The sequence below is a fragment of the Andrographis paniculata genome, unplaced genomic scaffold (assembly GCF_009805555.1).
Source record: "Andrographis paniculata isolate CXL003 unplaced genomic scaffold, ASM980555v1 Contig34END, whole genome shotgun sequence".
NCBI classification, from domain to species: domain Eukaryota; kingdom Viridiplantae; phylum Streptophyta; class Magnoliopsida; order Lamiales; family Acanthaceae; genus Andrographis; species Andrographis paniculata.
The window spans coordinates 4,730,751-4,754,926 of record NW_026137567.1 but is presented as its reverse complement, the minus strand read 5'-3'; the positions used below and the strand labels follow the sequence as shown (position 1 = coordinate 4,754,926).

General features: G+C 34.1%; 4 protein-coding genes across 4 annotated transcripts; all 4 read right to left on the bottom strand.

The window, feature by feature from the left end:
• Positions 1 to 322: 322 nt before the first annotated feature.
• On the bottom strand, positions 323 to 6,987 carry LOC127248518 (ferruginol synthase-like). The gene is made up of 5 exons (XM_051270880.1): positions 6,805 to 6,987; positions 6,683 to 6,760; positions 6,301 to 6,585; positions 1,420 to 2,316; positions 323 to 1,025 (listed from the first exon to the last, which is right to left on the bottom strand). Exons 1-5 carry the CDS (start codon positions 6,985 to 6,987, stop codon positions 420 to 422), a joined length of 2,049 nt encoding a protein of 682 aa, XP_051126837.1. The 3' UTR covers positions 323 to 419.
• Positions 6,988 to 7,574: 587 nt separating this feature from the next.
• On the bottom strand, positions 7,575 to 9,735 carry LOC127248465 (ferruginol synthase-like). The gene is made up of 2 exons (XM_051270814.1): positions 8,783 to 9,735; positions 7,575 to 8,479 (listed from the first exon to the last, which is right to left on the bottom strand). The coding sequence occupies exons 1-2, from the start codon at positions 9,662 to 9,664 to the stop codon at positions 7,874 to 7,876; spliced, it is 1,488 nt and encodes a 495-aa protein (XP_051126771.1). The 5' UTR covers positions 9,665 to 9,735; the 3' UTR covers positions 7,575 to 7,873.
• Positions 9,736 to 11,419: 1,684 nt separating this feature from the next.
• Positions 11,420 to 13,387, bottom strand: LOC127248517 (cytochrome P450 76T24-like). The gene is made up of 2 exons (XM_051270879.1): positions 12,424 to 13,387; positions 11,420 to 12,052 (listed from the first exon to the last, which is right to left on the bottom strand). The coding sequence occupies exons 1-2, from the start codon at positions 13,315 to 13,317 to the stop codon at positions 11,444 to 11,446; spliced, it is 1,503 nt and encodes a 500-aa protein (XP_051126836.1). The 5' UTR covers positions 13,318 to 13,387; the 3' UTR covers positions 11,420 to 11,443.
• A 4,636-nt stretch (positions 13,388 to 18,023) lies between these two features.
• On the bottom strand, positions 18,024 to 22,294 carry LOC127248712 (ent-copalyl diphosphate synthase 1-like). Its single transcript, XM_051271201.1, has 15 exons — positions 21,988 to 22,294; positions 21,827 to 21,898; positions 21,582 to 21,670; positions 21,173 to 21,479; positions 20,908 to 21,091; positions 20,606 to 20,820; positions 20,376 to 20,496; positions 20,172 to 20,284; positions 19,828 to 20,054; positions 19,624 to 19,739; positions 19,185 to 19,283; positions 18,862 to 19,110; positions 18,675 to 18,786; positions 18,399 to 18,599; positions 18,024 to 18,322 (listed from the first exon to the last, which is right to left on the bottom strand). Exons 1-15 carry the CDS (start codon positions 22,070 to 22,072, stop codon positions 18,119 to 18,121), a joined length of 2,394 nt encoding a protein of 797 aa, XP_051127158.1. The 5' UTR covers positions 22,073 to 22,294; the 3' UTR covers positions 18,024 to 18,118.
• Positions 22,295 to 24,176: the final 1,882 nt, after the last annotated feature.

The window sequence follows — 24,176 nt, the reverse complement described above, 5'->3', positions numbered from 1 at the left end:
ACCGAAGAACTAAAATTGCAAAAAATTTCTACTTACGTAACTAAAATGATAAAAATCAATTTATCTTATATTATAACTTAGCATATATTATCTTATAACACAACATAAATTGAAATATATATAAAAGATATATTGGTCATCTATGTACTTAGTTGTCTATTAGTTGTTTTTTTTTTTCATTCATTAATAAAATTACCTTCAATCTTTACTGCAAATTCTCTTGTTTAACTATCTTAATTCATGTAATTCGCATCATATGAAAAGATGTTAGTCAGAGTTATTCAACATATATTCAAAACAACATATTATTAATTTCCCTTTCGAGCAACAATACCATAAAAATATCAGAGTTTCAAAAACATGCTAAAGGAGATATATTCGAAATACATGAGTAATTTCAAACTATCAATTAGATTACGTTAAGCAATATCTCTAAGTGAAGGCACAGCTATGAGCGGAAGACGCTTGTGCAGTGCGACACCAAACCTGTCGCTAAAGTCGAGTTGTTGTCCTTCTTCAAGTTTCCACTCAAAGTTATGAATAAAAAATGCGATGACAAGATGCAGCATTCGCTCGGCCAATGGCATCCCCGGGCATATTCGCCTGCCGGATCCGAAGGGCAGATACTCAAAATGGTGACCTTCGAAGTCGATTTTGCTGTCTAGAAATCTCTCGGGCTCAAAGGAGTCAGGATTGGACCAGATGTTTGAATCTCTTCCTATACACCATACATTGATTAAAATTATTGTGTCCTTTGGGATCGTATATCCCATGACTTGTATGTCGGCTTCGACCTTGTGGGGTAGTAAGAGTGGTCCGGGAGGGTGATATCTGATCACTTCTTTAACCACAGCTTGCAAGTATGGAAGCCTCGATATATCCGATTCTTCAACTTGTTTGTCTTCTCCGATTACGGTCCTCAACTCTTCTTTTAGTTTGGCTGCTTTTTCTGGATTGCCTAGCAACTCTGTCATGCCCCAAACTATTGTGCTCGACATTGGATCTGCTCCCGCCATTAGTAAATCCTATAATAATTAAATGTTTATGTTAAATGATGGAAATGACCGTCCCATTTAAAAGATATTTGATACCTAAACTTCAGATATTATATTAGATGATGTAAATGATCGTCTCACTAAAAACTACTTGAGACCTAAGATTTTGATACCAGATGGTGTAAATGACCGTCTCACCTAAAAATTATTTAAGACTTAAGGTTCTAATACCATGTTAGATAATGTAAATGACCGTCTGATACCATGTTAAATTATATAAATGATGTTTCAACTAAAAATTTAAGCTATTAGGATACGTATAATTTATTTATTTCTTTATTTACAAACAGGAATCAACCGACAGTTTAATTAAACAAGACTTAAATGGGCTTCCAAAAAAAAAATTTATACGAATTTACGAAACCATGATGAGATGCTTGATCTCCTCGATGCTAATGTCGTGTTCCTTTCTGTTATTGGCGTCAAGAAGCGCGGCAAGAAAGTCGTGTTTTTGAGAAGACATCGACTCTAATAATCTCTTCTGAATCACATCTTCAAGAATCCCCAAGATTTTACCTAGAGATCGCTCTCCCCGGCGCTTGAGGCCCTGCAGATCAGTCCCTTTCAAAATGGCGAAGTAATCGGCGATATTCGGCGCAGAAACTGTGTCGATTACATCGTCCAAGGCCTTCTTGAGCTCGCCGGCGGCGACTGAATTGAACTCCCCGAGATCGAAAGAGAACATCGTGGCAGACATGAGGTTCAGCGTCGTTGTAAACACGACTTCTCCGATATTCACAGCTCGCCGGCGGGCGGCGCAGTCCTTCACGTGGTCGTAGAGCTGGTTCAGCTTGTCTCGCCGGAGGCCCTGGCTGGCCTGAAGTTTGGCCGGAGAGAACAGCAGTTCCCGGCAGATTTTACGGCACTTGCGCCAGAAAGGCCCGACAGGGAGAATGCCGAAGCAATACATGTGGTGGTCGCATGCCTCGGAAGCCGCCGGAGCGAACCTGCCGGAAATGGCGAGATCGTGCTTGGTGAGCATTTCTTTGGCGACCTCCGGCGAGGAAACGGCCACTATATTTCGGAACCCTATCTTGAGAGACATTAATGGGCCGTAAGTTTTGGAGAGGTTGGCGAGGGATCGGTGTGGGTTCCGGCCAATTTGGAAGAGGTTGCCGATGATCGGAAATGGATAAGGCCCCGGCGGCAGCCGGACGCTTTTCCGGTGCGCCGGCACCCCTAATCTATTGGTACGATGAAATAGATTAGGGAAAATGACATTTTTGTAAAATGGTTTTGATTGTACGGATTGAGAAATGAGCTGATAGGCTCACTAATATAGAGTGTCCATGAGGGGTGTATTTGGAATTTTAGGATGTGCGGTTGGCGCCCCAATGCACTATTATAATTTCTTTATTTAAAGAAAGAATAGATTGAATTTTTATTTTTTTTATATTATATTATATTATAATTTTTTTATTTACAATATTGTAATCTATATTTATATTATACTACCTCCGTCCCGCGTATCGTCTCTGCTACACACTGTACACACGGTAGTTTTTAGGAGGGGTGTAATTAATAGATAATTAAAAATGTATTGGTGAAAATAATTATCCGATAATATAAATAATTATAAATTAATATTAAGATAATTAATTAGTTTAATTAAAATTAAAAAGTTTAAAATGATATTAAAGTGTGTAATCATTTTCCAAAAAATGAAAGTGACATGGTATATGAGACGGACAGAAACGACAACGTGAACGTGGGACTGAAGGAGTATTAAATATGTGTTTAATTTCTTATTTTTTTTATTTTTTTCAAATTTATATCCGATTTATAATATTATATTATTATGATTTTATAAAATAGTAAAAATAATGAGGTGAATGTAATTATACTAATACAAGTGTTAAAAAATAATTTAAATATTGATGTAAATGAAAGAGAAAGAAAAAATAAATAAATAAATAAATTAAATCAAAAATTAAATCATCATTTATGTTATTAAAAATGTAGAATAGTTTGCAGATTATTATATTTGACGAAATCTTATCCAATATGTACTCTAAAAGTAGTGATTGCGAGTTCAGCAGTTTAAAATATTTTTAAAATTAATTTTGATTTAATAAAATAAAATAAAATAATCGTAATGAGTCATGCTGATAAGCATGCAGTAATAAACAATTACACCAAATGTATCTTTTCGAAACAAAGCATTGCATTGAAGCATTTTTTAAAAATAATACTCCCTCCTCCGTCCACAAATTAATATTTTATTGTCCTATTTAAAACATTCAATAACTACTGTCATATTTTTTTTAAAACATAAATTTTATTTTTTTACTTTTATTTATTTATTATTTTTAATATCTACATTATAATAAAAGACAAATTTGTCAATTCATACCAAAATACGATAACCTAAAAACAGTGTAAATATATAAAATCATGACAAAATCCGATAAAGGATAATTTAATAGTATGAAAGTGAATTTGTGACTATGAAATTATAAGTATAAACTATTGACACCTTCAGATTATTAAATTCAATCGAAAGATTTTCAGAAATTTGACGAACATTACTTTTGTTAAAATTAATATTTGGTCCAATTTTTATTTGGGAATTTGCTGACTGGTCAGGTTTGAGAGTTTAGTATCACGTGTTTATTATGCTACGGGTAGGTGAGATCTGGCCTCGGTAATGTGTTTTACAATTTGTTTTATTACACAACTAAAAATAAATAACAAAAAGACTAACTTCATTTTTCTATTTATCAAAAGATTAATATGGAGTAAATGTTTTCAGCACTCAAATTGCATTTTATTAATAAAAGAAAACATATATTTTTTTTCTGATTATATATTACTCCCTCCGTCTGTCTCAAATACCATGTTCACGTTGTCATTTCTGTCCGTCCCATATACCACGTCACTTTCCTTTTTTGGAAAATAATTACACACTTTAATTTCATTTTAAATTTTTAAATTTTTTTAAAATTTTAATTAAACTAATTAGTTATATTAATATTAATTTATAATTATTTATATTATCGGATAATTATTTTCACTAATACATTCTTAATTATCTATTAATTACACCCCTTCTAAAATACCGTGTCTACAGTGTAGCGGGACGGAGGGAGTACATTAATTAATTTTGGTCAAATATAATTGAAAATTTTAATCAATTTTAGTTCTATTAAAAATAAAATTTATTAATTCTGATTCACCATTAATTTTCAATTGAACTGTTTAAATGACATTATAAATGGATCAAATAGGACCGTACTGAATAACTTAAAACAATTGAGTGAGGTTTACAAACAATTACCAAGGTTGTATTGTCTGTTCATTTAATACATTCATTACATATTCATTGTCTAGTAAAAACTGATCTATTGCATCGAGTGAATATATATAATATTATTTCAAATAAGTAATACATATACTCACAACTAAAATATTTTTTTAGTTACTTAAAAATAATTAGAAAAATCAATAAATGATATTTTTAGCATTGATCCAAGAAAATACAATCCTAATAATTATAATTATATATATATTTTACATTTATGTAAACTTTTAAAAACTAGTTTTAATTATTTTAATTTATAATTTTAAAAGTGGATTAAAGAATAAAACTGCACTCGTTATCTTTCTGTCAATTTTCTTGTATTCAGTTTTGCTCTTGTCTTCGAGTGTCTCATCAAGCGCGGTATCTGAATATTTATCATACAAAGTTGATCTTCCACAATTCAAAGTTGACCCCACCAAATATCTTGACAACATGAAGATCACTCATCTTACTTCCACTCAAATGAAACTTAGGACTTTGATTCTAGTTGTTGTTAGGAAATGAAGAAAAGAAAAGAAAATATGTTGACTAAATACGATCAAAATGATTTATGACTAGAGACGGCTTAGTCAGGTATTTACACTAGTATTTTCATGTGTTTATTACAGAAAGAATACACCAAGTATCTATAGATGTGTCGACGAAAACCCTAGCTCAATCGGAGATAGAAGAATTGGATGTACAATATTCCCCGACTTGAACTTAGGTTTCACAACACATTAATAAATAAATTGTGTTTATTCTTCAAATTTAAAAATTTATAGATAAGATGATAATTTAACATGATATGAGAGCCGGAACCTCATGTATTCAAGTACTCCTTATTTTTCTATAAATAACAATTATATGAATATGAAAACAATAAAACATATTCTCGTAGATCTATTATAGTAACTTATCTTCAACATACACTCTATTTTGAGGGATAAAAAAATATTCTTTATATATTCTTTTTCTATATAATTTTTTAAATTTACAAATTATAACACTCAATATTTTACTATTTTTAAATATTTAATTTATAATAATAATTTTTATTAACATTTTTAAATATTATATGGGTAAACTATATTTATTATTCTTATTGTTTGATTATAAAAGATAATAAATCTTTAAAATAAACAAATTAAATTTTAATATTATTAAAAGTATCTAAAAAAAAAAAAAAAACACACACACACAGTGATCCACCTATCCGAGAAGGTGAAAAATGCATTTTCCATACTCCATTGAAGGAGCTTTTGGTGGCCAATCCTGCATATTTGGAGGAAATCATCTCCCGGTTGGGAGATGGTTTTAAACTAGGAAGATCGGTCGTTATTTCCTTTGACAATATGTGATTAAAGTTATATATGTATATACTTTTTGTTTTTTTATAACGGATTGAATACTCTACAAACTAGATTTGATAAGGCAAGTCACATTAGGCGAACTATTGTGGCAGATGGATTTGAAGGCGTGATAGATCTTATGGTGTTTATTAGTCAGATTATAAGAATTTTCCATGTAAAAATTCTCTACATTTCATTTTATTATTTCAGTAATTTATTGTCCATATGAAGAAAATGTGAGTGACCGGCTTCATGTGGGCTAGATCGGATACGGATCCAAGTTGTTTCTTATACAACATGAAAGATACCTTACATATGCATATTAATTGTTCAAATGCTTCTTACAAAAAATTATTAGATGATGAAGCTCTGCATCGAAGGAACAACAATAACGTGTTGGCTGCATCCACGGGCAGAAACGAACAACAGATTTATTCACAACGACAATGTAACTGATTACGGATTTCCTATCTCTAAGTCTCTTTAAATAAATCATGACAATATATGAAACGGGCTCAGCCCAATACTGGATACCGTCAGCCTGAGGAAAAATGACAAACTAGATTCGAGACATATTAAGGAAAAAAAAAAAAAAGGGAATGAATTTACTGACCACGATGAGATGCTTGATGTCGTCGATGCTAATGTCGTATTCCTTTCTGTTATTAGCGTCAAGAAGCGCTGCAAGAACGTAGTGTTTTTGCGAAGATTCATTGGAAGAAATCGACTCTAATCTCTTCTGAATCACATCTTCAAGAATCCCCAAGATTTTCCCTAAAGATTTCTCTCCACGGCTCTTGATGCACTGCAGATCTGTCCCTTTTAAAATGGGGAAGTAATCGGCCATATTTGGTGCAAAAATTGTGTTGACACTCCATCCAGGGTCTCCTTGAGCTCCCTGGCAGCGTTCGAGTCGAACCCCCAAAATCGAAAGAGAACATGGTTGCAGACATGAGGTTAGTCCAGGTTGTATAGACGACTTCTTGGATATTCACAGGCCGGCCGCGACTGGCGCAGTCCTTCACGTGCTCGTACAGCTGCATCAACTTGTCTCCCGGGAGGCCCTGGCTGGCCTGAAGTTTTTGTGGCGAGAACAGAAGTTCTCGGCAGATTATACGGCACTTGCGCCAGAAGGGTCTGGCCGGGCGAGGCCGAAGCTATACTTGTTGTGGTCACATGCCTCTGTCGCCACCGGCACGAACCGCCCGGATATGTTGCGGTCGTGTTTGGTGAGCATTTCTTTGGCGACATCCGGCGAAGAAACAACAACAATATTGCAGCACCTGGCCTTTAACGACATTAATGGCCCGTAAGTTTTTGAGAGTCGGGCGAGGGATCAGTGAGGGGATCGGCCAATTTGGAAGAGGTTGCTGATGATCGGGAAGGGATAAGGCCCCGGCGGAAGCCGGAGACTTCTCCGGTGGCTGGACTTTGATCTCCGGAGAAGAAACAAGGTTGTCCATATTGTGATCGAAATAATCAGGCAGATCTAGAAAGTTGACATTTGTGATATTATAATTAACGTATGATTTGTTTGATGCCTGTAAGTGATGAACTGTGAACTCGTGGGCTACAATCTCCAACTTTTAATTTTTGTCCATCTCTTTATTAAGCAAACTTTACGTTGGGACTCCCGTTTGCGGATATATAATTAATTTTTGTGTTTCGTTTTTCTAACCGTTCGAACTTTTAGGTAAGACAGTCATTCTGCATCCGAAGTGATATTAGAGCGGGACATCATAATTGTTTACAACATGTTTTTAGCAATGGAAATTATATACTCCATTAATGATCTTTGAAGTCAATTATTGATATAAAAAAATTTAATTATTAAATAACCAATCTCTACTATCTAAATAAATAATGTATACTAACTAAATTCTCGTACCCAAACAAAAGAGTTGGGACTTATAAATTTAGAAAATCCCCTAAAAGAGCACAATTGAATAGCTCGAGAACTCGTAGCCGCTATTCGAAAGTACGCATTAGGTAAACCTCCAGTCGAACCTAATACCCTGCAAACTAGGCCCGACAAGCCAAGTCACACCAAATACTCCATTCGCTTGCCATACACCATACACTTGTGTGGCAGGTAAACTTGGAAGCGTCGGAAATGCACACAAGAAATTAAAGCTATGTTACATATGCATATTAATTGTTACAATGCTTCTAATAATGCAAAATAATTATAAGATAAATCTGATGGAAGGAACAGCCATGAGCGGAACACTCTTGCGTAGAGCGATACCAGACTTCTCGCTAACATCGAGCTCTTGTCCTTGTTCGAGTTTCCACTCAAAGTTGTGAACAAGAAATGCGATCACAAGATGCAGCATTTGGCTACCCAATGATATCCCCGGGCATATTCGCCTTCCGGATCCGAAGGGAAGATACTCGAAATGGTGACCTTCGAATTCGATTTTCTTGTCTAGAAATCTTTCGGGCTGAAAGGAGTCAGGATCTGACCAGATATTCGAATCTCTTGCCATACACCATACATTGATTAAAATTTGTGTGTCCTTTGGGATCGTATATCCCATGACTTGTATGCCGGCTTCGGCCTTGTGGGGTATTAAAAATGGTCCGGGTGGGTAACATCTGAGCACTTCTTTAACCACAGCTTGCAAGTATGGAAGCCTCGGTATGTCTGATTCTTCGACTTGTTTGTCTTCTCCGATTACAGTCCTCAACTCATCTTTTAATATGGCTGCTTTTTCGGGATTGCGTAGCAACTCCGTCATCGCCCAAACTATTACGCCTGCTGTTGTGTCTGCTCCTCCGAGCAGTAAATCCTAATTTCAGAAATGAATATATATGTTAATAATAATGATATAGATGACCGTCGCGCCTAAAAATTTAAGCTATTAGGATACGAATCATTTATTTATTTATCTACAAACGGGAGTCAACCAGCATATCCTTCAATGGAAAGGGGATAATGCCACCAAACTAAATTTACCCGTGGACAACGACAAACAAGGGACGGTAGGACTCGAACTCGAGACCTAAGGCTCTGATACCATGTTAGATAAGCTTTTAGGTGAGTCGGTCATTTATTTCATTTAACTGACTTGTTTCCAGGAAAATTTACTGACCACAATGAGATGCTTGATCTCCTCGATGCTAATGCCGTATTCCTTTCTATTATTGGCGTCAAGAAGCGTTGCAAGAAAGTCGTATTTTTGAGAAGTCGTCGACTCTAACCTCTTCCGAATCACATCTTCAAGAATTCCCAAGATTCTCCTTAAAGATTGCTCGCCTCGGCGCTTGATGCCCTGCGGATCTGTCCCTTTTAAAACTGGGAAGTAATCCGCCAAATTCGGCGCAATAAACATGGCGAAAACTTCTTCCAGGGCCTCCTTGAGCTCCCTCGCGGCAGTTGAATCGACCTCCCCAAAATCGAAAGAAAACATGGTCGCAAACATGAGGTTAATCGAGGTTGCATACACAACTTCTTCGATATTCACAGCTCGTCCGCGAATCGCGCACTCCTTCACGTGCTCGTACAGCTGCATCAATTTGTCTCGCCGGAGGCCCTGACAGGCCTGAAGTTTTTGCGACGAGAACAGAAGTTCCCGGCAAATAGTACGGCACTTGCGCCAAAAGGGTCCGACCGGGGCAGCGACGAAGCTATACTTGTGGTGGTCGCATGCCTCTGTCGCCGCCGCGACAAACCTGCCGGATGTGTTGCGGTCGTGTTTGGTGAACATTTCTTTGGCGACCTCCGGCGAAGAAACAACCACCATGTTGGCGAATCCGGCCTTTATCGACATTAATGGCCCATAAGTTTTGGAGAGTCGGGCGAGGGAACGGTGGGGGGTTCGGCCGAGTTGGAAGAGGTTTCCGATTATCGGAAAGGGATAAGGCCCCGGCGGCAGCCGGACACTTCTCCGGTGGATCGACTTTAATCTCTGGACAAGAAAGAAGGCTGTACATGTTGTGATTGAGATGATCAGGGAGATCATTAAAATTGACATTTTTGTAATGTAATTAACGTATGGTAAGGATTGATGAACTATATAGTGGCTATCATTTTCGTTTACATCATGTTTTTAGCATCAAAAATTAATTATTTGTCTAGTGAAAGATGAGCTGTTGGGCCAATTATAAAAATACGTATATAGACAAGATCTAGTCCTAAATTATACAGCGGCTGCCATAGTACAGTGATAAATAAATAAATAAATAAGTAAATAAAATAAATAAAAACCTGGCCAACACGCACCCATGCAGGATGGAATTTGGAATCCAACCCTCAAGTAACGATGTCTCACCGCTTGATCTACAAAGATTTGATAGGATCGGCCAGGTTGAGAGGGACATTTGTTGAGAGTCCAATACAAATAGAGATTTATTTTGTATTTATGTTATATACACTTCTTCCTACCAATATTATCTATTCGTTCTTTTATTTTGATCCGTTTGAAAATAAAATATTCATTTTCGTTTAGTAACTCTAGCGTCTATCTATTATTATAATTACTCTTAAATTTATATTTATATTACAAATATACTACTACAATGAATTTTTATTTTAAAGATATTTTAATTTTTTAACTTTTATTCTTACTATATCTCATTATAATACTAATATTTCTAAAACTTAAATGAAGAGAGTATTATTTTATATATATAAATTATTTGATGTTTGTCATGTAATCCTTCATCCCATACAAAGTATCTATATAGGTTAATATGGTGAATTTAGATAAAGTATAATTATTGATTAGAATTTTGACAACTAAATAATTTAGTTAAAATTTAAAAAATATATATGAAATTTAAAATGTGATTAAAATGTATAATTATATTTTTATTAAAAAAAATATTATATAAAAAAATATATATAAAATATATATATATATACATTTTATGTGGGAACCATGAAGTATTAATTAAAAGGATATAGATTAGTGGTTTTGAGGTGGATTTATAGTAATAAAATTATGGGTTCAAATCTCGATGTTTTTAAATTTTAGTATTCTTTTGTGCATTAAAAAAAAATATTAGATTATATTAGTATTATTAATTTTCTTTTTTGTATATAATTTTTTTAAAAAATATTTTATTTAATTATTTATATTTTTTTATAAGAAAAAAAAAATTATTTAGACCCCTTATTTTTGTTTAGCTCCTACCCTTCCGAAGTCAAACTGCCCATGCTTTGACACAATTTCATATTTTCATTTAAATTATTTAAGATTAATGGTTGAGAGACCTAATATGTAATATTAAACGTAGCAGCAGCATATATAGAAAATAAAATAATAGTCCCATCCAAATGTAGTGATCCAAACAAATAATAATAATAATAATAATAATAATAATAATAATAATAATAGTGACAATAATTGAAAGGCAATCACAGGTTTTGTTAAGTAAATATATTAATTGTGCAAGTTGATGAGAGCAGTTGAGGTTCTTTTGATTTGATTTAATTTAATTTGGCAATGTCCTGACAGATTATTATGTTTTTTTTTTTTTTTCTGGTTATTATTCACGTGTTTTTACGTAAATTATATTAAAATTTAAATTATGGTAATATATTATTAAAAGACAATAATAGAATTTCCAAGCTATTAACAAATCAGGTTGAGCATAGCTCTCGAGTTATCCAATTCATTTACCCCTTCCTCGTTCAATTTTGTGTTCATTTGACTATATTTTTACTTGGCTAAAAAAAAAATTATCAAAACAACAAGAATAATGACAATTAAAAGAAAAAAAGTGAGAATAAATTTATTGTGAAGTCATAATTAGACGCTGAAGCTCAGCATTGAAGGAACAGCTATAAGCGGAACCCTCTTGCGCAGCGCAGTGCCATACTTCTCGCTAACATCGAGCTCATGTCCTCGTTCAAGTTTCCACTCAAAGTCGCGAACAAGAAATGCGATCACAAGATGCAGCATTCGGTCACCCAATGGTATCCCCGGGCATATTCGCCTTCCGGATCCAAAGGGTGTATACTCAAAATGGTGACCTTGGAATTCGATTTTGCTGTCTACAAATCTCTCGGGCTGAAAGGAGTCAGGGTCCGACCAGATGTTTGAATCTCTTCCCATACACCATACGTTGATAAAAATTTGTGTGTCCTTTGGGATCGTATATCCCATGACTTGTATGTCAGCTTCGGCCTTGCGGGGTAGTAAAAGTGGTCCGGGAGGGTGATATCTGAGCACTTCTTTAACCACAGCTTGCAAGTATGGAAGCCTCGATATGTCTGATTCTTCGACTTGTTTGTCTTCCCCGATTACAATCCTCAACTCATTTCTTAATATAGTTGCTTTCTCAGGATTGCGTAGCAACTCTGTCATGGCCCAAACTGTTACACTTGCTATTGTGTCTGCTCCTCCCAGGAGTAATTCCTAATGTGACAAATGGAATAAAATGAAAATATAGTAAAAATAATAGTTTTACACAAAAACATATATATGCAATAATCTCAAGACTGGAAGCATGATTGAAAAGATCTGATTAATATCAATTGATTTTAAATTCGAACTTCGAATCCCTTTTTAACAAAAATATCATTACTATGGCTCACAGAAAGAGTCGAAAGATCACGATCCGGCCATTCAAGCTACACTTACTATTATTTTTAAATAAAAAGTTTAAAGAGGCTAATCAAGCCTTTTAGATATAAATGATTGTTTCGTCTAAAAGCTTAGTTGTTATGGATACACGTCATTTATTTATTTATCGGGAGTCACCAACACTTCCGAACAATTTTACTCACCACGATGAGATGCTTGATGTCGTTGATGCTGATGTCGTATTCCCTTCTGTTATTGCCGTCCAGAAGCGCTGCCAGAAAGTCGTTTTTTTTAGAAGATTCTGTAGAATTCATCGACTCTAATCTCTTCTGAATCACATCTTCAAGAATTCCCAAGATTTTCCCAAAAGATTTCTCTCCCCGACGCTTAATGCCCTGTAGATCTGTCCCTTTTAAAACGGGGAAGTAATCCGCCAAATTCGGCGCAAAAACTGTGTTGAACACTTCTTCCAGGGCCTCCTTGAGCTCCCTTGCGGCATTCGAATCGACCTCCCCAAAATCAAAAGAGAACATGGTTGCAAACATGAGGTTAATCGTGTTTGTATAGACGACTTCTTGGATATTCACAGCTCGGCCGCGACTGGCGCAGTCCTTCACGTGCTCGTACAGCTGCATCAATTTGTCTCGCCGGAGGCCCTGGCTGGCCTGAAGTTTTTGCGCCGAGAACAGAAGTTCCCGGCAGATTGTACGGCACTTGCGCCAGAAGGGTCCGACAGGGGACAGGACAAAACTGTACTTGTGGTGGTCGTATGCCTCGGTCGCCACCGGCGCGAACCGACCGGAGATGTTGCGGTCGTGTTTGGTGAACATTTCTTTGGCGACCTCCGGCGAAGAAACAACCACAATGTTGTGGCACCCAACCTTTAAGGACATCAATGGCCCGTAAGTTTTGGAGAGTCGGGCGAGGGATCGGTGTGGATTCCGGCCAATTTGGAAGAGATTTCCGATGACCGGAAAGGGATAAGGCCCCGGCGGCAGCCGGAGACCTCTCCGGCGCGTTGACTTTGATCTCTGGACAAGAAACAAGGTTGTATATATTGTGATCGAAATAATTAGGCAGATCGCGAAAATGGACATTTTGTGTTATGATTAACGAATGGTTTTTTTTTTTGGTAAGGATTGATGAACTGCTGGGATAATTAATAGATAGTGGGTATCATAACATGGTTTTAGCATCGAAAATTACAGTATAATTATTTGTCTAGCTATTGATGAACTGAAAGCGATTGATGAACTGAAATAAGTTTAAATGTATTTTAATTGGGTGTTAATTTGGGTTTTTAGTGGATTCATTGGTGAGGGTGGATATTAAAATGACAATTAAAAAGACTTATTATATTTTATTTTAAAGATATTTAGTTGTGTTTTGGGTATGAATTTTTTAGAATTTTTATTATTAATCGTTGAGAGTTATGAAAATTTTATTAAAATATCTATTTCTGTTATCTTTTAAATATTTTATACAAAATATAATACTCCTTCTGTTTCATATACCGTAAGATACACTGTAGATACGAAATTTCATATAGTTTTAGAGCATATGCTAGATTTCAATATCCTCCTAACAAATAACATTTGAAATCCGTGAAAAGAATCATTAGATATGTAAACCTACATCCGAATTAGACATATGAATGTATCCAACTTGGATTAGAAATGATGATACAAGAGTACTTCCCGAGGTTGTTTCTTTATAAGTAACAACCTTGTTAGTTGACATTCGAAGAAATAAATTTCGATAGTATTATCTAATGTCAAAGCTAAATACATAGTTATTGAAAATTGTTCATAACTTCTATGCTTGAAACAGATTTTAGAAGATTTTGCCATTCCAAATGAACAATTTACAGTTTATTATAATAATACAAGTATCATCGATATCTTGAAAATTTCAATTATGAACGAACATATCATATTAACATAAGATATCACTTTATTCCGTTTTCTTATGTTAGATTTATCTTTATTCTTAAAAGAGAAAACGCATGGCATGTACGTGAGTACTCACAATATGGTCGTGATAGCTATCTTACATATATTTATTGTTACAATGAAAAATTATTAGAAAATCGATGAAGGAACAGCCATGAGAGGAACTCTCTTGAATAGCACAATACCAAACTTGTCGCTAACGTAGGAGCTCTTGTCCTTGTTCGAGTTTCCACTCAAAGTTGTGAACAAGAAATGCGATCACAAGATGCAGCATTCGGCCACCCAATGGTATCCCCGGGCAGATTCGCCTTCCCCACCCGAAGGGTAGGTACTCAAAATGGTGACCTTCGAAGTCGATTTTGCTGTCTACAAATCGTTCGGGCTGAAAGGAGTCAGGATTGGACCAGATGTTTGAATCTCTTCCCATACACCATACATTGATTAAAATTTGTGTGTCCTTTGGGATCATATTTCCCATGATTTCTACGTCGGCTTCGGCCTTGTGGGGTATTAAAAATGGTCCGGGAGGGTGATATCTGAGCACTTCTTTAACCACAGCTTGCAAGTATGGAAGCCTCGATATGTCCGATTCTTCGACCTGTTTGTCTTCTCCGATTACAGACTACAGTCCTCAACTCATCTTTTAATATGGCTGCTTTCTCAGGATTGCGTAGCAACTCCGTCATCGCCCAAACTATTACCGTCGCTATTGTGTCTGATCCTGCAAGTAGCAAATCCTGCACACAATTTGTAAAAAATGATATGAAGCGTACATAATACTTCTTTATATTCTAGTAAGACTATGCAAAAACATCCTACTTTATTTATTTTGCGAAACCACTCATCCTAACTGCTTTGACGCAAGGGAACGATTAAGGTGCTGAATTGGAAAAATCATCGCCCAACATCCGTAATATATACAAACAACATACAATCTTATTATAATAAATAAAGGCATGTGTTGTTTGTTCATATTTATAAGTGTGTTTTGTAATCGTATGTTGAAATCAACTATTTGTGTTTGTGTTGGTGTTGGTGTTGGTTGTTCATAATTACAAGTGTCAAGTGTATTGTATAATATGTGGTGCGCTGAAATATTGCTTGTATTGTATAGTGTAAGACTATAAAATGTGTTGTTAGTTATGTATTGGCAAACATGTGTGCTCCAGCCTGTCATGCGGATGCCACGTGCACATCTGATCAACTGTGTCAAAAAATAATTTCCTTAATACATTTATGAAGAATGTATTTTATGAAAAATGTATTATCCATGAATATATATATAAAAAAAAAAAAAAATTATTGGGAAACATGGTGAAACATAACCTTAAATTTTCTTTTTTTTTTTTTTATTAAGATAAATTTGTTCGCAGGCCTATTAATTTAATCTAAGAGACAATCATGTGTTTGGTGTGGCAATTTCTGCACTAAAATTATAATTAAAAAGCATTAACATCTATTTCATTTGGATTGAACAAAGCTTTTTCTGCACCAAGCATAATCTCATGACTACTATTTCTCCACATCTATTATTGACTCATTGCTTGGACATGAAAAAAAAAGAAGCTTGGACAGTAATAGAAGACTTCAATATTTAAGTAAATTGTATATGTTCTAAATTAACTAAATCCTATCAAAGCCCAAATATATTGGCCCAGCTAGTTAATGGCCCAAAATAAGTTAAATTATACTCTCTCCGTAATCTAATTGTGTTTTCATTTAATCAGGCACGAGTTTTAAAAAAAAAATATGTAAGAATAGAAATTTTTTTCTTTTTTTTTTCCTAAAAAAGATGGTATTTTTTTTTAAAAAAAAAAAGAAACGAAAATAAATTTGAATAAAAAAAAAAGAAAAAGAAAAGTGAAATATTTCTTTGTATTTTTAATAAAAAAATGTTCAAACCACGTGTTTTATTTACTTATATTATATGAAATCTCCTTATATTAAATAAAAATATACATAAATCATTATTTTTGCTCGGCATATATAAAACATATTTTCGTAGAAGCTCATGTTTGAAAACAATGGAATATATCACGCAATAAAATTGCTTGATATGTATTTTCTTAAGGGGTGCTTGATATGTATTTTCGTAAGGGCTGTTTGGTTCATGGACTTTTGTTTTTTTTTTTTAAATTGAAATTTTACATCAGGATTTATATGTTTATATGTGATGAGATTTATTATATTACCATATGTTTAATTGGTAAAAATATGTGGGATTTATATTTCACACATCTTATTTGTTTTTTATATGAGTTGAAGGATTTAGATTTTTTATATTCTAAATGACATAATTGTCCCCCTTGGATTTTATTTATTTTGATAAATTAAACATCTAATTTATAATTAATATAAATTAAAGAATGACAATAGGTTAGCGTAAACTCAATACCCAACCCGGACCCGACCTATTTATTTGAAGTTGAGTCTAATTATTTGAGTACTAGGTTTGGGTTCGGGTCATGTTCGGAGTAACATAATAATAATATATCAACTATACATATAAAAAAATTTCTAAAACTATAATTATATTAAAAATAGGGTAAATCATATAATATCCATTGTGTTTCAGTAAAAATACACAAAACATCTTATGTTTAATTTATTGCGTGAAACCCAATGTAAAGTTTGCATAAAACACCATCTTTGTCCAAAACTGATATTTAGTTCTAAATAAAAACCTAAATTACGAAAATTTTATACAAATAAAAAACGTAAAATATTATAAATATTTTTTTAATAACATAAATAAATAAATAATTGATCAATCATTTATTTTTATAATTTTTATAAAAATCACATAACAATTTGTTTTCAAAAACTATAAAATGAAAGATTAAAATCAAATATTTATTTATTTCAAAAAAAATTATTTAAAATATTGTGCGTTTTTTATTTGTATTAAACTTGATTAATTTAGGTTTTTATTTAGAATCAAATATCAGTTTTGGACAAGAGGGTGTTTCATGCATATTTTACGTTAACACAAGGAGGTTTTACCAATAAATTAAACACATAGTGTTTTGTGCATTTTTACTAAAACACAAGAGGGAATTATATAGTTTACCTTCAAAAATATTTTTTGAGTTTAACTTATTCATTATTTTATTATAATATTTTTTAATAAAATACATAAATTTTAATAAATGTTGGATCCAGTACATGTGCAATTTTAAATTAAAATTTAAGAATAGTAAGAAAAAAAAAATAGATTTTTTTGGATTCATCCAGTCTTACAGGGTATAGTTATAGTCAGATTTGGTGTAATCGAATCCAATTTGAATCTCGAATCTAATAATATATATCCAAACTCGACTCATGGTCATCCTTATAATTTTATAAGTCAAATAAAATTTATTAATAATAATTTTAAACAATGAATGTGTTAATTTATTTTAAAAAAATATTGTATCATAAAAATTAATATAAATTTAATTAAATATATAATTCAAATAATAATTAATTTTAAAATTATTTAATTTTTATTTTACATAAATATAATATTATATATTTTTAAAATTTCAAGAATCGGATTAAAAAGTATCAGGGATACTCCATTAAAAAAAAAAAAAAAAAAAAAAAAAAAAATTCTTTATTTGAAGGATTTTAGAACATTTCTTAAATCTCATCATTTTAAATTCTATCCTTTATTTTTAACCGAACATAAATTTTATGAGATTTTAAAATCCAAATTCATGAAATCTCTTTAAAATTAAATCCTTAAACCAAAACAGTTTCTAAAGGAATGTTGGATGGCTTACTCTGCAAATTATTGTGCCAAGTGCTTCACACTAAACCCTAAATAGTAATTCTTGGGGAGAAATTTTGCATCTAATTTCTCGTCCACATTAGTAGCAACTAATTATTTATTCATCTGAGAAAATTATTAGCTGCTCATTGCCAAATAGTTATTCCAACATTTACATAAAGATTCATCACACATTTACAGCACTCTTTCAAAGAGTACCTTATCAATGTGGCTGTTGATGGTTTCAGGGCCAAAGTAGCTCCTGTAATAAAAGCTTCTTGCAACTGTAAGAAAGTTTTTCTTGAGAGCAGAATCCATGGATGATTTTTTCAGCACCAGTTTCGCCAATTGTTGCATGCTTGATTCGATTTCGGCTGTCGAGATCCCACCATTGGCATCCTGCAATTCACCGTTCATTCATAGTAAGTACCATTAAAATGCCGATGAATAAAGATAAAAATCGTGGTTGATTAACCTTTAGGCTTTGGTGAAGATGGAGCTGGTCGCATACTGCGACAGTGGCCTTCATCAGCTGTTGATACTCCGAATGCAGCAATGGAGAAAGCTCCTGTGATGTTGCACAACTGCTTAGATTTAGGATTTCTATTTGTAGCTCTGCTTCGCCCTGCCTCGGATCATCTTCTGCTTCTATCCATTTATTCAGCCAATTACGCCACTGGATAATGCAGGTAACTATGTTAGCATTTTTTTGTCGTTAACTGGTGGAGAAATATCGAGCGTTGAAATTTACCGCATCATTGAAGCGATTATGGTCGTCAGGGCAGTGTGCCAACTGAATGTCCAGTGAGATCTGATTAAATGCTCTAATCATCATCGCGCCAAAAATGGATTTTGTGTTGTACCTGGAGTTTTGTCGCAAGACTTGTGAGATCAATGTGGAGAAAATACTATGCGGCTAAAATTGATTCCTTTGTTACCTTGCTCCATTGTTATATTTGGGAGAGCTCCAGGCGAGTTCGAATTCATTCACAAAGTCGAGCTTTTGTTCTTTGGATCCGTGATCAAAATGGGACACGAGGGTCTCGACTAGAATGACCGTTTTGGCCCAAGTGAGGCGCTCCAGCGCTTGTTCAGGCGCGAAAATACTTGCAGCTGCAATGTAGTAAGCTTGGAGAAGGCTTTCACCAGTTAAACCAAACTCGGCAAGGGAAAACTTTCTGCACCATCTGCACTCGACAAAAAATTGAAATTAAGCTCATCCAAATCACTCGAAAAAACAATTTGAAGTTTAAAATTTTACTTTTGGATGCTCCTCAGCTCGTCCTGATGCAATGCCTGGCAGTTGCTGTAGTCAAGCTTCGCGAGCTCCAAATACGTATCATTGTTAACATAAGGCATCCTGATAAACGAAACAGCAAATACAACATTCCTTTTGCGAGTTCAAAATACAATTTATGCTGATTCGCAGATAAAACAAAAGGGCTAATATATAATAAGGCATGACAAAGTGTAAAGGAACTTCCAGCGATGCAACGTTTTTTTTATCCTTGATCAAGAAGACAAACTTAATTAGGCCATCCTCTGTGCAGTTTATATTGAATTGTTAGTGATGTCACAAGGCGGTTGTCGTCATCTTTCGCGACAAACCATAGGTTGGTATTCTAAATTTTATATTCCAATTTGCGGCTAACAAAGTTTGTCTTCAATACAGATCATCAGAGCCCTTTATTATAACTCACCTGTATAATGTTTTGCCTATCCAGACATCGTCGTGACCGCCATATTGGTCGAGGAAAAACCTCGTCTCCAGTCTGGGTAAACTGGCATACCACGGCACATCCAGTGCATATCCTACCTGTTCATATTTTCGACGAATTATTAAGCTATTATAGCTTACAGATTACAAATTTATAAATGGAATATGAACCATGTAACCATCTAACCTCCCCTGGAAGATCTTTGGTGATGATCCACTTATCCAAAAGCTGATTATCAGCGCGTTTTTCTTGCAAATACTTGGCTGAAAACTTCCGGGCATCGGAAAGTATGTCTTCTCCGGGGAACATGAGCTGAGAAGCTCTGTACAGGTTGTACATTCCGGTGACAGCCTGGCTCGATTGTCCCACAAAGCAGAAGAATTCTCCACCTCTCATAAAATTTTTGAACACATCTGCCATTAACATTTTAACAGAAGCTCGGTTAGGCATTTCGTCCAACATCTCATATGCATCTTCCGAATATCAATTATTGCCATTAATATTTTAACAGAAGTTTGGTTGAATTTTACCTGAGGAAACTTCGTATCCCTGCATCCTCATCAACCTGAACGCCATCGCCGTGTCATCAATGTCCTGAACCTCGGAATCCCTCGCCCAGCAGATTCCTCTATTTGTCCAGTACCTTGATTTGTTTTTTTCGAAAAATGCACCAATGGCGAATATTTAATTACAGTTATACAGTCCCATATATATATATATATATATATACCTACCTGTGAACATAGTGGACACATTCATCTATCTCTGACTGAAAGTATCGAGATATTCCCAGCCTCTGTAGCCTGTCCACTGCCCAGATATGTTCGAACAAGTCCACCGGATACACATTGGGAACTAACAAACGACAGAAACGCCACCAAATTATTTTTAAAATCAAGGACGACATTTATTGAAGGATTCGTAGACGAGAAGATTAATTAAGGATTGTAAACAAATTAATCACCTCCTCCATTGAATTTCTGGACCATGTTCCCGAGATACCCGAGGCATTTCTCGTCCTTGGTCTGTTGGAGAGCGAAGGCGGTGGACGACGGAGAGAAGAGGAAAGAACCGTTCGAAGATTGCAGTTTCAAAAGCTTCTCCCACACAAGGTCTGGCATTCCTTCCAGGCTATGGAGCAGCGTTGTCGGCACTGTGTGCATCACTTGTCTAGGAATCCTAATTACATATATATATATATATAAATGATGGATACATTCAGACAATAATATGTATATATATGCCTATATATAAATTAGGGTTTACTTTTTGAGCTTTATCTCCCTTCTCTGGTAAATCTCCTGCAAAGCTGGAGCTTCGTAAGGGATATCAATGTCTAATTTCTTGGCTATGTCCATCAGCGATGGCATTGCCACTTCGAATCCAATCGGCATGTGCTCTTCGTTTTCGTCTTGGAGCTTGTGGATATTCTCTTTGATAAATGAAATCCCTGAAAACATATATATACGATTACATGTATATATATATTTATATGTATTGATACGTCCAGTTAAATGTAATTAAGATGAACCCTTTTGAGCTTGATGAGGATGAAGGTTCCATGTCTTCAATGCAGCGACGCAGCCCAATGTGTTGATGATTCGGTCGTAAATTGAGAAGATTTCTGCGTCGCCCCACGACCCGTCGGAGAGTTGGTTGCCGGAAATCCAGTCGAGGCTGGAGGGGAACTGCGGCTTACCGCCGCCGGCAATGTCCTCCACCATGGCAACCCACGCGGTGTCGTATGGAGAAACAGTTATTTCGCCGTCGCCCATGGATTGAAGCATCGACCGAATCAATTCGACATGATTCCTTACCTTGTCAGATTCTTTGGACTCCTATTTGTAGACAACAAATATAAAAATTAGATAGAGAGAGAGAGAGAGAGAGAGAGAGGGGAGTGGACAAAAATGGAATTAAAAGCATATTTTTGAAACTACTTGGAGAGCATCTTCTTCTTCATGTCTATCGTTTTCTTCCACAGCAGTCTTCTGTTGCCAGTAGTACTTCACCGGCAAATCCAAGCTTTCTGCATTTGGGAAACGCCATTAAACTTTACTGTATATATACACCTTTTATGGCAATTACATAAGTTTCATAAATATGAATTTTGCAGCGATGATGATTACAGTCTCTCTCTCTCTATATATATTTCTGTGTCTCTCTCTCATACACAAACACAAACCTGCTTTAGATTTTTGCACTGCACGGCATTGGAAAGTCGACAAACCAGAAGCTTTCGAAGGTTGAAAAACGCCTACAGTACGTACAATCAACGCCATTAAAAGAAATCAATAAATCCATCCACAGAAAAAATAAATAAAAAAAAAAAAAAAACAAATTTACCTGCGGCGGCGCGCCTGCTCGCCGGAGAAGCGCCGAGCAGCGTCGACGGAAGAAGGGACTGTAGAGGAGCAAATGCAGACGCCATGGAAGCAGGCCCGCTGTGAGCTTGAGTCAGTTTTTTAATTAATTAACGAGAGTAAAGCAACGTTATTGGAAATGAATTGGAATCAGTGGAGTAGTTACACATATATTTATAGAGAGAGAGAGAGTGGAAATATTTTAGTGAATGAATCAGTGAAGACGGTCACTGTGCAGCAGCTTGACCAGACGAGACGAGACGAGACCATTTGCAGAGTTTCATAGAATCAAGAAGAGGTAATTGCGTGGAGAAGATGCAGGCCTACCACAAACATGCACGAGTCATAAAATTGAAAATTGAAAGGGCGGTTCGACTACGGGTTAGGTATGGTGTGGACGACAAAGTTGATTACCATACCAAGAACTTACAAGGGTGTGTTTGATCGGGGATTTTCTTCAAATTCACTGTTCATTTAATTTTATTTTTTCTTTTTGAAAATATTAAATTAAAAATATATTTTTTTTTTTATATTATACTAAAAAATTAATTTAAATTCAAAATATCACGTCAACAATTATTTCAATTCAAAATTTTTACTTTACTGGTAAATCCCTTAATTATCATATTTAAAATTAATATTGCCTCGGTCCTTTTGAAAATAGCACTTTGCCTCGGTCCTTTTGAAAATAGCACTTTAGAGTTTTGTAGTAGATTAACAAACCATAATATTTGCGTGCAAGACAATTTGACAGTTTTACCATTTGAATTTTTATATAAAGTAATTATATATTTGTAATTTAAGTAAAAATTAATATATATTTTGGTATCAATTTATAATTATTTTTTAAAAAAATAGAAAATGAATACTTTTAAATAGAAAAGACAAAAATAATAAAAAAAATATTTTGAATTTCATCAGAGGAAATATTATACTACTCCGTTCGTCCCAAAAGATTTGTCTTGTTTTTCCATTTTCGTCCGTCCCAAAACAATGGTCTTGTTTCCTTATTTAGTAGCCGTGGTCCCCACTTTATAACAAAATTATTCATATTTTTCCATACTACCCCTAATTATTACTTTAATATACTCTTTAAAATCTTTTAAAAAATAAAGGCATTTTAGTCGTTTATATTCTATTTTATACCCACTTTCAATTAAATACTATTATTCCTTAATTCCTGTGCCAACTCTCAATAAAACACTTCTTTGACAGAGGGAGTAATATATTGTGAAACTCAGTGGATTTATAGGAATTGGCTTGAGTTTACACAAAATATTATGAAAGTGGGAAATGAGATGAAAAGAATTTGGTGAAGATAGCAACAAATTTTATCATCAAAAAGAATTTGGAATAATTGAGAACACGTAGGAAAGGAATCTTAATATGAAATTGTAAGAAGGCATAATGGGCAGGAAGTTAATTAGTACTCCTTTTGTTTTGTAAATTAAATACTCCCTCCATTCCAAAAATAATTATCCATTTGTTTTTAGTATGTAGTTTTAGAAATATTAATATTATATTGAAATATAGTAAAAATAAAGTAGAAATGACCAAAATAACCTTATTAGTATGTGTGATATAAAGGTAATGGCATTTGTGTAATACTATATTGTAAGTTGTAAGGGTATTTGTAATGTTAGGTAGATAGTACAGTTACTAAAAGAGGAAATAGATACTTTGTTATGGGACGGACTAAAATGAAAAAATAGATACTTTGTTATGAAACGGAGGGAGTAATATATTTCATTTATCATTTTATCCTCTCAATTTAAATTGTACTCACATTATATTTAGTAAAAATATATACTATAATTTATTTTAAATTTCTATCTATTATTTTTCTTTGTATTTATATTATTGTCATTGATAGAGTTAATATATATTTTATACTCCATCTGTCCATTTGAACTGGACATAAGTATAATGAATATAATATTATATTGATTGATTATCATGTACAATAAGAATATTTTTAAAAAATATATGAGTAAGTTTACGAAGCGGAACAAAAATATTTGATAAATTGAATGTGTTATATTTATAAATAAGTGTAATATAAAGAGTATAGATAAAGAAATATGTAAAAATTGCTTTACTATAAATGAAAATTGTAAATATTTTAATTTTTGAAAAAAAAAAAGTATAAATTTGATCAACATATTATTTTTC

What these genes read in the sequence shown, in the direction of transcription:
- LOC127248518 (XM_051270880.1), bottom strand. Translation starts at nt 6,987, where the DNA reads ATGTCGTTAAAGGCCAGGTGCTGCAATATTGTTGTTGTTTCTTCGCCG. An exon ending in ACCCTTCTGGCGCAAGTGCC is followed by an intron (nt 6,761 to 6,804) that starts GTATAATCTGCC and finishes CAAAAACTTCAG; the next exon opens with GCCAGCCAGGGCCTCCCGGG. An exon ending in GCGCCAGTCGCGGCCGGCCT is followed by an intron (nt 6,586 to 6,682) that starts GTGAATATCCAA and finishes GAACGCTGCCAG; the next exon opens with GGAGCTCAAGGAGACCCTGG.
- LOC127248465 (XM_051270814.1), bottom strand. Translation starts at nt 9,664, where the DNA reads ATGTCAATTTTAATGATCTCCCTGATCATCTCAATCACAACATGTACA. An exon ending in AGATCAAGCATCTCATTGTG is followed by an intron (nt 8,480 to 8,782) that starts GTCAGTAAATTT and finishes TTCTGAAATTAG; the next exon opens with GATTTACTGCTCGGAGGAGC.
- LOC127248517 (XM_051270879.1), bottom strand. Translation starts at nt 13,317, where the DNA reads ATGTCCATTTTCGCGATCTGCCTAATTATTTCGATCACAATATATACA. An exon ending in ACATCAAGCATCTCATCGTG is followed by an intron (nt 12,053 to 12,423) that starts GTGAGTAAAATT and finishes TTGTCACATTAG; the next exon opens with GAATTACTCCTGGGAGGAGC.
- LOC127248712 (XM_051271201.1), bottom strand. Translation starts at nt 22,072, where the DNA reads ATGGCGTCTGCATTTGCTCCTCTACAGTCCCTTCTTCCGTCGACGCTG. An exon ending in GAGCAGGCGCGCCGCCGCAG is followed by an intron (nt 21,899 to 21,987) that starts GTAAATTTGTTT and finishes TACGTACTGTAG; the next exon opens with GCGTTTTTCAACCTTCGAAA. An exon ending in AGGGAGATAAAGCTCAAAAA is followed by an intron (nt 20,821 to 20,907) that starts GTAAACCCTAAT and finishes ATATGTAATTAG; the next exon opens with GATTCCTAGACAAGTGATGC.